General features: G+C 34.4%; 1 protein-coding gene across 2 annotated transcripts in view; it reads left to right on the forward strand.

Moving 5' to 3' along the window:
• Ppa2 (inorganic pyrophosphatase 2) overlaps positions 1–16,494 on the forward strand; it is an 82,575-nt gene that overhangs the window by 14,815 nt on the left and 51,266 nt on the right. The window contains exons 3-5 of one of the 2 annotated variants that reach the window (XM_047566924.1): positions 377–421; positions 4,829–4,882; positions 9,515–9,634. In XM_047566924.1, coding sequence (XP_047422880.1) covers positions 377–421; positions 4,829–4,882; positions 9,515–9,634 — 219 coding nt within the window. The remainder of the gene's footprint in view (positions 1–376; positions 422–4,828; positions 4,883–9,514; positions 9,635–16,494) is intronic. The other variant, XM_047566925.1, reaches the window with a different exon arrangement.

Raw genomic sequence — 16,494 nt, forward strand, 5'->3', positions numbered from 1 at the left:
GCTTGTTAGTCATGCTCCCTGGAGTTTCATTTCAATAATGAAATGACTGTTTTAAGCGTAATCACTGGAAACTGCCAGTCTTTCCTTAAAGACTGAACAGAGCCTTTGCTTATTTTATAAAACCTTGGAAAATATACTTGAAAAAGATTTAGCTTTTCTGATAATTTATTTTGTAAAACACTTTGATGCTCTGTTCACTGGAGATGCTAATACTGAAGGAAAAACCATGTGGGCACTTGGTAGGATCTCTGTTGAGTCTGATTTCTGGACAGCCTCTGTAATAGAATGGATATACAATAAGCATACTTTTATTGCTGTTCGGTGCATCTGTGTTTTGTGAAATATTACAATCATAAGTACATCTTTTCTTTTATAGGAAAATGACATTCCTACAAAGAAAGCGCGAAATGATGAATATGAGGTATATAATGAAAGTTTTTATTTCTGAGAATCACTTTTTACTGTCTGTTAAAGACCTTGATGATCATTTACATTTGTGAAAGTGCTTCTAAGTTTTTTTCCCTGCAAGACTTTCATATGCATTCTGATTTTTGTTTGCTTGTTTGTTTGCTTTTCCTAATCTCTCTTTAAGGCAGCCAGGGCAGAAAGCACTATTTAATCTTTTTTATTGTGGTCAAATATTCATAACATAAAATTTGCCATTTTAGGCTTTTAAAAGTGTGCATTTGAGTGCCATGAAGTACTTTCACAATGTTGCGCAGTCATCACCACCGTCCATTCATCCCAAAGTGAAACTCAGGTCCATCAAGCAGTAGCTCCCCATTTCTTCAACCCCTGGTAACGACTCCCATCTCCGAATTTGTCTTTCCTAGGTACTTCATTACCCTTTCATAGTTTAAGTAAAAAAACTTGAGAATCAAAAAAACATGAACCCACATTTTAGTAGCAAATTATCCCGGGAGATGATCTAAAGTAAATATATCTCATGAAAATCAGTCTGTTTATTTTTTTAAATTATAATAAAGAAGATAGTGGAGAGCATATTTCAGAATTGAGGAACTTGTCTTTTTGGAATAGAAGAGAATAAAAAGTTATACCAACTATAGGCCAAAATAAGTATATTCCAAATATATCTTTTAACTATGTGACTGTCAAACCTTTTATAGTTATTCACATAGGACCAGAACATTTGATTGACATCTTTCCCTATCTCCTACTCTGGGTGCCCTTTTATCCTGCTGATGCCAGTCGGCTTTTCCTACCACTTTCTGCTTTTATGCCCTTATTTCCATGTATTCTCTATCCTTACTGAAACTTTTGACCCTGGTGTTTGAATCCATTTCCATACATATCTCTGGGGGCTGTTTCATTCCCACAACCTTTGCCTACCATTCCTCTCTGTTTTTCTAAATCTGAGTTTGTCAAATGGCCCTTAACCATCTACACTGGAACCACTTAGAGCACTTTTTAGAAATTCACATTCCAGTCCCCATCCCATATATGCTAAATCAGAGTCGCTGCTTGGTGGGCCCTGGACAATCTATATGCTTAGCAGATATTTCATGTATGTCCTAAACATGAAGTTTGAGAACTATTGCTCTAGATGTTGGGCAAACGGACTCAGGGACTCAAGACCTTATAGTTCCTAGCAACTTGTGTATTAACCTGAAACAGTTGTTTCAATGGTAAAAGCGTATTCTGTGTTCAGACAATCAAATTAAAAATTCTCACCCTGTGGTTCCTGTGTTGGAGACCATCTGATATATGTGTTTATTTGAAAGGCAGAGAGAGGAAGGAAGACTGATTCCCCCCGCCCCCACCAGCTTTTCTGCAAATACAGAAAATGTAGTGACTCCTTTTTCTTACATTACTTTTTCTTTTTTATTTCTGCAACAAAAATACAAGGAGAAAAACGGAGAAAAAGAAAAGGGCTGAAGGAGAAGTTAAATGACCCTGCCATATGCACAGCTTTCTGATTTGATTTGAGTCCCTTTTATCTTTTTGGTTTTCTAATAAATTCTGGCAGACCATTGTCAGTTTATAATTAACACTAATCTTAGGAAAACCAGACTAACATTGCTTTAAAAAATTACAGGCCAAATGCATTTTAGCTGTAGAGAAGAAAGGCAGGCTAGAAATGAGCCCGCAGTGATCAGGAGAAAATGATGAAGGAGAGTGTGGCTTTCGGGCTTAAAATTCAAACCTATTCTTCATCTATTGTTCTTTTGGCCTAATTCAAGTCTGTGAGTGGTTTGGTAGGTGTCATTGTGTAAAACGATTGTCGCTAGCATGGTCTCCTGTCATCTCTGAGGACTCATCCACATGCATTTGTCCTCTTATAGCCAGGCTTTCAGGGATGAATAAATTATGTGAACATCTGCCATTTACTTTGGTTCTTTTCAACAGCGTCTTCAGACATATTTAAACAGGTGCAGGGGTACCTCATGAAAGAGCATAGAAAATGACACATACCAGCAGGACTCTGTGTAAGGTTGCTAGGATAGGTATGAGCCTGACTTCTGAGGAGCACTGTCGAGCATTCATTTTCAGCTTTGTTTACCTCGTTATGGGTTTGCAGTTTTGCTATTTGTGACATTTAGTCTTATCTAGAAAAACTTGATAAAACCAACATTACTCTTTTTACATATTTGTTTAGATGTTGATGGACCTTTATTTCATTTATTTATTCATATGCACTGCTGAGACTTGAACCCAGTGCCTCCCACATTCTAGGCAAGTGCTCTATCATTGAGCCACCACCCCAGCCCCCAACATTACTTTTGTGGCTCAATATATATTTACATTTAATTGTGAAAATGACATTCTTTGAATTAATAGCTTTTTTATCTTTCACTAAGAAACCCCCAGGTTCTTGTTTAGCAATGCTTTAAGCCAACCCTGGCTGAATATCAAAATGGCTTGGAAAGATTTTTAAAATAAGCAGTACCCTGGCTACACCCCAGCCCAATTGAATTCAAATAGGTGGGCAGTGGGTCTCTAGGCATTCTTTTTATTTTTTTCACAATTGTTTAAAACTCACCAGGTAATTTTGATGTGTGGCATGATTAAGCATATTAAATTATTTAGATGTTTAGTGGTAAAGAACTTTTTTTTGGTTTATTTCTATCTGCTGTGAACTGATGTTTTTTTCAAAAAAATACAATCTAAATGAGAAATTAGGAAAGTGTAATTCAAGTTCTAATTTTTTAATTATTATTTTTAGATATACATGACAGTAGAGTGTATGTTGATATATTACACATATGTGGAATATAACTTAATTAGGATCCCATTCTTGTGGTTGTACATGATGTGGAGTTTCACTGGTTGTATATTCATATATGAACATAGGAAAGTTATGTTCTGTTCATTTCCTATTTCCATTCTCCTTCCCTTCCCTTTGTCTAATCCAAAATACTTCTATTCTTCCCACCCATGCCCCTTGTTGTGAGTTAGCATCCACATATCAGAGAGAACATTCGGCCTTTGGTTTTGGGGGGGGGGGGTTGCTTGTTTCACATAGCGTGATATTCTCTAGTTCCATCCATTTACTGGCAAATACTATAATTTCATTCTTCTTTATGGCTGAGTAATATTCCATTATGTGTGTATATATCACATTTTCTTTATCCATTCATTTGTTGAAGGCCACCTTATTGGTTTCATAGCTTAGCTATTGTGAAATGAGTTGCTATAAATATTGATGTGGCTGCATCACTGTAGTATGCTGATTTTAAGTCCTTTGTGTATAAACTGAAGAGTGGGATAATGGTTGAAATGGTGGTTCCATTCCAAGTTTTCTGAAGAATCTCCATGCTGCTTTCCAGAGTGGATGCACCATTTGCAGTTCTACCAGCAACATATGAGCATAGTTTTTCTCCCACATCCTTACCAACATTTATCATCATCAAGTTCTAATTTTTGATGATTAGATTCAACAGACATGAAAATTACAGTCAGTTTACTACAGATGTTTTTAAATGAATCAAATACCAACCCATTTGCAGACTGGCCCTGATACAGGGCCACTCTTGGAGCAGCACTGTTTCAAACCGTGTCTTCTTTACAATCGCTCATTGATTACAGATATCAAAATGGCAGGCAAATCACCTTGACCCTTAGGACTTCCTCTTTGTAAGGCAAGTTGTGGGAAAATTTTTTTACTGACTATTCTCCTTGGTTTAAGAATCCTACAAAGTTCAGTTGTAAGAAAAGAAGACAAAGTTCTTTTGTAATTTTAGGGAGTCTGATATTGCTAGCTAGCTAAGCCTACTAAATTTAGAAAGGCATGCCTAACTCTTTGTGAACTTTCTAACTACCTATACTGACATCCTTAATTTTATATTATGATTGTAACTTAGTATAAATATTCTTTTATAATTTTCAAATATAATAATTTTCTGTGGACTTTCTTATAAATGATTGATCTCCTTAACAGTCTTGTGCTAAGTGGAACAGAGATGAGAAGTGTGTGAGACTAAATGTATATATGAGGGACCCCGTCTCTCTCTCCATTTTACCTGCAAAATGAAAATCAAAGCACATTTCTCGACTCCCTTCTAGTTCTGCTGTTCCCCTGCAAAGGTTACTTCCTGTCATGTGGTAATGTCAAACACTGCAGTAGGGGTCAGATGATGAAGGATTTAATTCTGCTGTGTGTTAGACAACTTCTCCAACTTTTAGAAGAAATTTAAGGCATAAGTAGATGAATAATGCAGACACTGAGCATTTTTTGTGGGATAAAAACCTAAAACATTATTTTAAAGTCTGATTTTCATTTAGCAAAAGTTTCTTCCAATGAAAAAATAAGAGATCAGTAAAAACTTTTATGTTCTATTTATTTTTCTCTCTCTTTTTTAAACTACAGAATCTGTTTAATATGGTTGTAGAAATACCTCGGTGGACAAACGCTAAAATGGAGGTATGGATATATTATTCTCTTAAGTAAAAGTAAAATCAAAATGCTAACTTAACAATGATCTACATTGTTTTTAACTGCTTGGCATAATATTTTGAATCAGATGATTGACAGACTTCTTTATAATGAACACAATTAGAAATATTGTTATGCATTTAGACTTAAATTTCAAAAAGGAAAAGTATTCAAAGCTGAGAATACACTATACATAGAGTGTATTTAAATTTTTTCAGTTTTGTCTGCATGGTTTGTTATATGCATACATTTCTTTGACAAGATGGCAGATCTTTCCTGCATCTTCAAGGTTTCCTTAAATAGATTTTTGAGATGTATTTAGTTCATTGACACACGTGAAGCATTATTTAAATTTAATGACAGTTTTAGTTTCTGAGAACTTAATTCTCCTTTAGGTTTTTACCCTGCCTATAATGAAGTTGTTTTCCTGACTAATTTAAGTTATAAACATTATCTAACAACCTTTATTGTTCACTCGGTTAGCTTATTAAAAAATTATTTTAAATTTCTAGTGGCTTAGGAGCCTGAAGCAGGAGGATCACAAGTTCAAAGCCAGCCTCAGCAACTTAGTGAGGCCCTCAGCAACTGAGCAAGACCCTGTCTCAAAAAAATAAAAAGGGGGACAGGGAGTATGAAAAATGGTGGAATGAGACAGTTGACATTACCTTATGTACATGTATGATTACACGAATGGTATGAATCTACATCGTGTACAACCATAGAAAAGAAATGATGTACCCCATTTGTGTACAATGAATCAAAATGCAGTCTGTAAAAAATTTTAAATAAATAAATAATCTAATAATAAATAAATAAATAGGGCTGGGATGTGGCTCAATCCCTAATACCACACACACACGAAATAATAATAATAGTAATCTTTTCCATGAGATATGAATCTATCAAGAATCTCTTGCTTTTCAGTGTTTTATGTTCTTTCTTCAGTTAGATAAGATCCCTGTTTCTGAGCAGAATTTAATTTGCAGCCCTTAGTTAATTTAGTTAATTAAGACTTCTGTAACTTGGGATGTGATTGCAAGTGGTATTTGAAGTGCTTAAATTAGGCATTGTTATGTAGTTGTAGTTGTATAGTTTTCTGAATCTATATTTGGGAAAATATCAGTTATTTTTGTTAACATTTTAATAGAAAGGAAAAGTGTTCAAGTCTTCTTTTTGTCTTGTTTGAAGTATAATGTTTTCATCTTTCTTGCTAGACTCCACCTCAAATAGAGGACCAAGGATGTGTGAGATTCCACCTATGTTAAATTTCTACCTATTGTAAATAGTGTTTCTTCATTTAAACATGGCTTCAGCTTTTTTTTTTTTTAGTATTTTACAACTTCGGAATTTTTTTTTCCTTTTTCAATGACAACATGAATATGTTTGGTAGGAAAGTAACTTAGAAATGAATCACTTGGTGGAACTGGATTCTTGAATGATTGCATAAAATTGTGTGGCAAATGAACAATTTTTATGTTATGTTTATAGAATACAAAGTGATTATGATTTATGAATACAACATGGAGAAGTTGAAGCATACTAATCAACATATGAATCACCTTAAATAATTATCACTTTTTGTGCTGAGAGCATTTGAATTTATTCTCTTGACAATTTTGAAATATGTAACACATATTTGTTATTAACTGTATTCACTGAGCTTTGTAATAGGTGTCAAGAACAAAACAAAATCTTATTCTTCATATCTGAGATTTTGTACCCTTTGACCACTCTCTACCCAGAACCACCACAGCCCAGTGTCTGTAACCACCATTCCACTTTCCATTTTTTCTGAATTTTATATTGCATTTATTTTTAACTGATACATTAAAACATGAAAGTCATACATATTAATAGGGCACCATGTGATCTTTTCATACATGTGTGCGTTGTGTAATGTTTAAATCAGATTAAATATTTCTCCTCAAACATGAATCATTTTTTTAAAAATTATTTTTTAATTTTTTACAGACTGCATTTTGATGCATTGTGCACAAATGGGGTACATATTTCATTTCTATGGTTGTGCACGATGTAGATTCATACCATTCGTGTAATCATACATGTACATAGGGTAATGATGTCTGTCTCATTCTACCATGAATCATTTCTTTATAGTGAAAATTTTTAAAATCCTTTGTTCTAGCTTTTTGAAATGTATAGTCCATTATTGTTTTCTATTGTTATCCTACTATGCAATAGCACAGTAGCATTTCTTGTATCTAACCATAACTTAGTACCATTGACTCTTCTATGTCCCTCCCCTGTACTGTCCCCAGCCTCTGGCAAGCACTGTTTGACTTTCAAATTCTTTGATATCAACTCATTTAAATTTCCCATATAAGTGAGATCATGTGGTACTTGAAATAAGCCTAGCTTATTTCACTTATCATAATGATCTCCAGTTGTTTCCATGTGTTACAGATGGCAAGATTTCATTTTCTTTTTTTCTAATTGAATACTATTCCATTGTGTATATGTATCACATTTTCTTTATCCATTCATCAGTTGATGGAAACTTAGGTTGTTTCCATTTCTTGGCTTTTGTGAATAGTGCATGGGCATGCAGATGTTTCTTCCACATTCCTATTTCCTTTGAATGTATATCCAGTTTTTTGCTGGATCTCATGCTAGTTTTATTTTTAGTTTTTTGAGTGAGATCTCTGCTTTTTTCTGTACTGTACTAATAATATACATTCCACCAACAGCATGCTTGGGTTCCTTTTTTCCATATCCTCACCAGCACCTGTTATTTAGTGTTTTTTGATAATAGCCATTCTTACTGAGATGAGGTGATCTTTTATTGTGATTTTGATTTGCATTTCCCTGATGATTAGCATTGATGAGCATTTTTTTACATACCTATTGGCCATTTGTGTATCTTCTTTTGAGAACTTTAGGTCTTTTGTCCATTTTTTAGCCAGGTTATTTTTAAAAATTAATTAATTTATATATTTATTTTGCTATTATATGTTCTGTATAGCAGCCCCTTTTCAGATGTGTAGTTTGCTCGTACTTTCTCCCATTGTGTAGGTTGTCTTTTCACTCTTTTATTTGTCTCCTTTGCTGACCACCAGCTTCTTAGTTTGGTGTAATTGCAATTGTCTATTTTTGCTTTTATTGCTTGTGCTTTGGGGGTCAAATCCAAAAACATCATTGCCCAGAATAATGAGTAATTTTCTCCCTATTTTTTTTTTGTAGTAGTTTAACAGTTTCTTGTCTGACATTTAAATGTTTAATCCATTTTATGTTGATTTCATGTAAGTATGAGGTGTAAGAATTCAATTTCATTCTTGCAAATTGGATATTCCAGTTTTTCTAATACCATTTATTGAAGAGATTGTCCTTTTCCCATTGTGTTTTATTGGCACCTTTTTTGAAAATTGATTAACCATATACATGTGGGTTTGTTTCTGGGCTTTCTAATTTATTTCACTGGTTATTGTTTCAGAAATTTTTGTTCGTACCATGCTGCTTTATTACTTTGACTTTGTGATATAGTTTGAAATTAGGTAGTATGATGTGTCCACTTTTGTGTGTGTGTGTGTGTGATTTGCCTTGGCAAATTCAGAGGTATTTTTATGGTTCCATAAAAATATGGTTATGAACTTTAGGATTGTTTTTACCTTAAAGCAATGACTGAAATTTTGATAAAGATTTCATTAAATCCAATTTACATTACTTTGAGTAGTGTGGATATTTTAACATTATTAACTTTTCTTCAATCCATGAATATGGGATGCCTTTCCATTTACTTGTGTCCCACTTAATTTTTTTCCAAAAGAGAAAGCAAGAGAACAATCCCATTTATAATAACAACAACAACAACAAAGCAAAGCAAAACAAAACAACAACAGCAAAATAAAACCCTAAATTACTTAGGAATAAATTTAATCAAGGAAGCAATAGACCTGTACACTGGAAACTATAAAATGTTGATAGTTCTTTGTTAGCATATAGAATGCTATTGATTTTTGTGTGCTGGTTTTGTATCTTACAACTTTATTACTTTATTATTCTAACAGTTTTTTGGTGGAATCTTTAAACTTTTATTCAAATATGATTGTATTATCAGGAAACAGTGGTAATTTCGCTTCTTCCTTTCCTGTTTGGATGCCTTTTATTTCTTTCTCTTGCCTAATTGCCCTTGGAAGAACCTCTGATGTTTTATTCAATAAAAGTGGCAAGAGTGAGCATCGTTGACTTATTTCAGATCATACAGGAGAGGCTTTCAGTATATAGTGAAAATCTTTGAGTTAACTGTTATAAAACTGTTGGTAAGAAGAGACCCAAGATTAATAACAAAAAGCAAGTTGATTAATCTTTATTTTCTTGCCATTTCAAAGATGTTATTATTTGTGTTAGAAAGAATGGAGTGCTTGAATAGTTTAGTTCCTAAATATATAATTAGATGTTTCCTTTCCAGACAGCTTTCTCTTACACAGTGCTATAAAAGTAGTAATAAGAACTGGCTTCATTTATTTTTAAATCACCTTTGATTACTAAGTTGGAATATGAATATTTAGTCTGAAAAATGGCAGATTTAAGAAATACTACTTGGGTATGGGATGAATCATTTCACATCCCCCTCTCCTTTCTTTTCCCCTGTGATCTATTTAGATAGCCACGAAGGAGCCATTGAATCCCATTAAGCCAGACGTAAAGGATGGAAAGCTACGCTATGTGGCGAATATCTTCCCTCACAAGGGTTATATATGGAATTATGGGGCCCTCCCTCAGGTAACATTTTTGTTATAATGGTAAAACTTTTCTGTCTTCTGAAAAATTGCCCTGTAAATCCTGTGAGTTACTTGAATTTAAATTGGTTCTGAGGACATGTCAGTTTGAGAGATTTGTATAAATTTAAAAGTTTTTAATGTGGAGTTTTATTGTATCAATAAATTTTATTTCAAACCATATATATGTCTATACTCAGGTTTTTCAAGTGTGAGGCATATAGAATGCTCACATTTGACATTTTGAGCACATTTCTTTTTCTGGGCTTGACTATTAAGTGTTAGTGAAAAAATTTTAAGCCAGGCTTTATCTGAGGTCCTGCCTTTAATTGTACTTTTGTGCACATTCACACCTGATAAGATGAATTTTATTTTTTAAACACAGATCTTTTAGGTTATAAACTTTTTTCAGAACTCATTGTGACTGGATAACTGTATCAGTAACTGTTTTGCATTTACAATTTTCAAGTGAAAACAAGGAAAATGGGGGTGAATACTGATGGAGAGTTGTTCTTACGGTTTGTTTTTCATCCTTTCTTGCCCGCTTTGTTTTTCTCTCATGTGCCCTCACTCCTATTAAGCAGCAACTCTTCCAGATTATTTAGTGATTAGAATTCACTATGCTGGATCCAAAGTCTATGTTGTGAGGACGTAAAGAAACATTGACCTTGACATTTATAGAACCCTTTTGATCCTCTCTTTGGAGATTTAATTTTTATGGTTTTTATTCATTAATTTTAATATTATACATTAAATCCAAAAATGCTATTGGGGAAGTCTCTGAGAAGGGAGTGGGGGTTCTGGCTTTATCCATCCTGGAAAAACAGCTGCTCATGTAGAATAAACATTCACAAGGAAAGAAAAGAGACTTGTTTTCTAAAGAGTCAGCTGCCTCTGATGCAGTTGAACCACCTACTTGGTTACATTTTTGGCTAAAGGGGCACTGCTGAAATGATGTGCTAAGTGCTAAGAATGAGAAACCATGAAAACAGGTTTTCTGACTTGTCAGATGCCTACATAGACATTCTGTTTAATCCAACAGTGCAAGGTTAAACAAATCTATAAAGCCTAGGGGATACTGAGAGAGAGAGCTTATGGATGAGGGAAAGGCCCAAAGCCACTGAGTCAGAGACAACATAAACAGACATATAAAATAGAACAATTGGGGGAAAACTAAAGTTCATGTATTGTTCATGCCTTTTAACGTGTGTTAAGAATTTATATGCTGGCAGTGTATTGAATGCTGGGTATTCAGACAGAAGAGATGCAGATATGAGATCAAGGCAGCATAGTAAATGTGAACGTGGGAATCATTAGTGACGTGACTTTGGGTAGGATGCTTTGTCTTCTGTGTCTCATTTTCTTCTGTAAACTGGAGAACGTAAAATGCCTACTACATATAGTTGTGTTGAGGGTAAATAAGTTTGTTGTATTGGAATCCTGTATAATGAACACAAATGAGTTATAATTATTATTATTATTGTGACCAGTACTTTTATTACCATCTGGTCCTTTTCCTGAACTTATTTATAGCCTGAATGGGGCGATTCCCAGCTAAGTCAGTGGTTACAGTGTAACATAATAAGTGATACTAACACCTACTAATTCTATTATTTTATGATGGAAAAAAATAATAAAGTGGATCTAGTGACAAGAAGGGAAGGGGTGAGGCAGAAGGCAAAAACTAAAGAAGCTTACATAGTTTTCTGTCCTGTTAAATTTTTGTATTCCTCTAACTGTTTGAATTTTCAGGGTGCTCTTTTCTTCTGTGATCTTAGACTGTTAGGTGCAGTAGTTCTTCTCTTAATACAGCAGAATTAAGATCTAAGGAAAGTGAGGACACGAGTCGCCTGGACATTAAGAGCAAGAGCAGTCCAACAGGAAACAGCAAGAATAAGGGCTGAGGCAGGAGGAGGACAGTGTGGCCAGAACAGAGGTGAAGGAGAGGAAGTAGACCTGCATTTTCTCTGCCATATTTAACCAGAGATATCCAAACTGATCTTGTGTGTGCGTGCACGCACGTGCTCATGCTTGTGCATGAACACTATAGACTGCATGTGTTCATTATCTACCAAGTAAAAATAACTAAAATTGAATGTTTTTTTCACAGTTGAAATTATGCAGATTGGTTATGGGAAAGGATATTATAAAATGAAAGCCAGCCCCTAGTCCCATTTACCTTTTTGACGTTGTCTTTACTGTCCTCCTCCCTCTCTTCTTCCTCCCTTTCCCTCGCTCCCTGCTGGCACTCGGATGCACAGGCACACTTCCACCTCAGCCCTTCACAGGTACTGTGTCCTCTCTTTGGAACACTTTCTCAGATATGCACATGGCTTACCCCCTGAAATGTTTGCACAGTCACCATCTTCATAACTTGGCCACCTCAAGTCTTATTCCTCTTTCTTTATTTATTATATTTATTGTCAATTTCTTCTAACCAGAATGAAGGCATCATGAGAGCAGGGATTCTGTCTGGTTTGTTGATGGATATATCCCAACTACCAGCTTAGTGCCTGGTACTAAGTTGATGATCAGTAAATATCTGTGATAAGAATAAATTAATAAATGCATTGTATGTGTTTAGTTTCATAGGCGTATACAACTATTGAATTTTTGTTTCCCTCTGATTTGCTTTATAGCAGCAGGAAATTTGTCAAGAGCAGTTACCAAGCCAACTGCTTGGAAGAACATTTAAGCAACAAAATACTCTTAAGTAGAAATGTCTGTTCAGCTTATGACTCATCAGTATGCTGTCATTATTTCGAATTTTAACTGTCCAGATTCTTAACCTTAACAATTTTCCCACATAGTGCCTTCCTCGGAGTTTGAGTTTTCTTCCCCCAATTTATTTATATTACTTAGTTATAACAGTTTATTCCAGTGTTATATCTCTCTGAGGGAATATTTAGAATATTTGTCTAGATAATATTAAAGAGACTTACTTTAAATTCAAGACTTCTTCAGTCAATATAATTCTGATGGACTTATTATTATAAATTTGATTCATTGATCCCCAATATTATATAGTATCATTTATCAGTTTCAGAGCCTGAGACAAGTGACTGAATCTCTCCAGGCCTGTTTGATCATGCCACTGCACCACAAGGTTATTGTAATAAACAAGTAGATCAAAGAGAGTGTTTAGCTTCATAGCGAGTTGTCAGTAATATTAACTCAATGATGCCATTGTTGCTGCTGATGGTAAAGGAACTGTTAAAGACTCTTGCTCTTCCAGTTTAACGCTGGAAAAGAACAGGTAGTGGTTGAGTAGCTCTTACTTCCTTAACTTAGTGATAGGAATCCTGTTAATAAGGAATTCTCAAGACCCACCTATATGTACAGCTTTGTGTAGGTCAGTGATTTTCAAAGAGATCTAAGAACCAGAGCAGGTTGATCAAAAGCATGCCAGTGTATAAGGTAAGGGTCTCAAACACTTGCATGAGGATAAATAAGGTCTGTTTTAAGCTAGATGAATAACATGTATTCCAAATTTGTTCATTTTCATGTGGTCATACTTTGTGTATCACCTTATTTTCCTATTGATAGCTTTTGGGTATGCCTTTCTTGGGCCCTTTTAATATTTTTCTGTATCCATAGAATATATTCCTAGGCATATACTTAAGAGTCAAATTGTGAGTTATATACCTATTTTACTTCCCAAATTTTTTACAAAAAAGTTGTAGCAAATTATGCATGTATGACTGTATCACAGTGAATTCCACTTTTGTGTGCATAATGCACCAATTCAAAAAATGAATAAACCAGAAGAAAGAGCAATAGAGTATAGAAAGGGGATCAGGAGGAGAAAGGAGGGGTGGGAAAGGGAAAGTTCTGAGGATTACAATGGAGCAAATTATGCATGTATGAATATGTCAAAATTAATGCCATTATTATGTATAACTATGGTGCTCTAATAGAAATATTTTTAAAAAGTTGTAGCAATTTACATTCCTACCTGCAATATATAGAGTTTCAAGGACCTTTGTATCCTGACTGGTATTTAGTATTATCAGATTTTATTACATATTTGAAATTGTGTTGCATTGTGATTTTTTTTTTTTTTTTTGCAATAGGGTACTGGGGATTGAACTCAGGGTCACTTGACCACTGAGCCACATCCTTAGCCCTATTTCGTATTTTATTTAGATACTAAGCAAAAAAGCAACTCACTGAGTTGCTTAGTTCTGTGCTTTTGCTGAGGCTGGCTTTGAACTCGTCAGCCTCCCGAGCCACTGGATTATAGACGTGCACCATTTCATCTGGCTTGCATTGTGATTTTAATTTATATTTCTTTGATCAGTATCTTTTCATAAATTTACAAGTCATTTATGTTTCTTTTTCTCTGAATTACCTGTTCATGTCTTTGGCCCATTTTTGTTGGGTTACCCTTCTTATTTAGATGTACAAGTTATTTTTAAATTCTGTATACTAATTTTTCATCAGTTTTATGAATAAATATAAGATTTTGAACTTTATCTTGACTTATCTTCCCAAGCTTGACTGCTTTTCTAGTTGTTTCTCTGCCTAGTTATATACCTAAACCTCCACAAGAGGGCATGCTCAAAGTTTCATCAAGATTTCTTCTGATGAAATTATATTTTAAAGTTAAAATTTAGGTTATTTATTATATGTCTCTTTTTGTAATAAAACCAAAAGCTATAGATGACAAATTATTAAAGGCAGAAGTAGAAATAGAAAGAGTCAGTCTGGATATTTTTGCTGGTATGGAAAATTGTGAAGAAGTGGCCCTAAAGTTAACAACATTATATAACAATTTTGAATTTGTGTACTTATTTTCTCAACAGTAGGAACTAAATTGTTAGATAATATTGAAAGTGGAGTTCTAAGGGGAATGCAGACCAACCATCAAGCAAAGCCTCCCACCCAAACCAGATTCTATACAAGTTATAGGAAGACCGTTTTTGTCTCCCCAGAAAGAAGGGCTTTCTTAAAATTAATGCTGATCAAAATGGGCTAAATTAGCTCATGAATTTGTAAACGCATGCAAACTAAGAATAAGTACTAACAATCCCAGAGTTTTAAGGCTAGGATATACCTAAAGATTTTCTTATTTGAACATTCTTTTTTTAGCTGAAGAAACTGAGGTCTAGATGTCTTAGTCAAGGTGGTTTGTTGCTGAGATAGGATTAAGATCTAGTTGTCCTCCTTTAGGCCAGTTTGACTTCTAATGTTCACTCTGGGAGTAGGAGTGGGGTCAAAAGGGGGTTCAGAGGGGATTCTTGGATTAGAAAAGAGGCAAGTCTCAGATATTTTGTTTTGTTTTGTTTTTAAATCTAAGTTGTCGGATTCCAATTATGCCTTGATGCCATGTTGCTTTCCCCAGCACGTTAAATAGCATTTGTCATCACATACACTACACCATTATTAACATGACACTAACCAGGATATTGACTGTGTCCAGTTCATTTCTATTTCTGGCCTGGAGTGGGTTCTCATAAATATGTTACTACATGAATGGATGCCTGGAAATAAGAAAAGAATAGCAATAATGGGAAGAGTAGGAAAAAACAGAACTCCACAAAAATATGTACTCAGGAGATTCTAAGAGTAAGAAAGGAGATTTAAAAGAAGAGAACCACAAAATAGAATTGTTACTGTTATCAAAATTTGGACATTACAGATAATGATTAGGAGTATGAATTCTAATCCCATCTCTACCATTTAGAAGCTGTGTGAACTTGGGCAACTTGAATACTGTGTTTCAGTTTATTTATCTGCAAAATAGGGTTAATGGTACATTCCTCACAGATGTGTATGTGTGACTTAGAAAGTGTCTGTCACCTATGTATGTAAGGTTAGCACATTTGAGACAATGAAACCTTTTTGAACCTGATTCTTTTTTTAATAAGATTGGGTCAGTTTATTCCTGGATGTACTATAATTAGTACTACAAGGAAAATATTGGAGTTTATTTAGGGTTTAATTGTAAATAAGTGTCCATTTTTAGTTATCTACATAAAATTAGAGAAAGTAAACTTAGGTATTCTGAAATTCAACATAATGGTGATAAACAGAATCTTGAAATAACATAATCTCTGCATCCCTTACAATGTAAATTGAAGATAAGTTTAGCAAACTTCTATAATTCCATTCAGAATCAGGCAATTATGAAGATTTTGGGAAGGGGCAATACCTAGCATGTATCTAAACTTGATAGCCAAGTTCTGTTATGCTCTTCATTTATAAAAATGCAACATGTGTTTTGTAGCCAAACAAACTTTTGTAAACTGAAGAGTTGACATCTTTGCATGCTTTTGGCAAGATCTTGAGATTTAATGGCAAAGGTAGAGGATTTTTTTAATGAAATAAATTGAGACAAAAATAGTTTTTTCTGTAATGTATAATGTCTTTTTGTTGTTGTTGTTTATGAGGGGAAAAATGTGTTTCTACTTGTGGAAGTCATTTGAAGAATAGAAGTTTATTTTTTAACACAGAAAGCTAGACCCCTGTGCTGTTACCATGTCAGAGGAAGCAGAGAGTGACAAGAAGCCACAAATGCTGCATCAGTGGATACGCAGAAACAAGGGCCTAGACAGTGGGAACTTCCAAACTGAAACTCTGAGAGTGAATGTGAATTTAGTCACTGACTAAACTTGGAAGGCAAGTGTGTCTGGAAATACCACCCACTTTCAGTGTGATTATACAGACGGATGAGAGACAGAAGGGAGGAAATACTATAAATCTGTTTTAATTATTATGATGCTTAGGGACGTACTGGCATGTTGGCCTTGAGCCTATGTAATTTCTGAGAATTTTTGCTTTGGATTATGACTGGCTGTAAAACTTCATGATCATGTGGAAAGATTAAGATGCATTACAGTGAGTATTAACCTACATTTCTGT

The sequence above is a fragment of the Sciurus carolinensis genome, chromosome 10 (genome assembly GCF_902686445.1).
Source record: "Sciurus carolinensis chromosome 10, mSciCar1.2, whole genome shotgun sequence".
Classification (NCBI taxonomy): domain Eukaryota; kingdom Metazoa; phylum Chordata; class Mammalia; order Rodentia; family Sciuridae; genus Sciurus; species Sciurus carolinensis.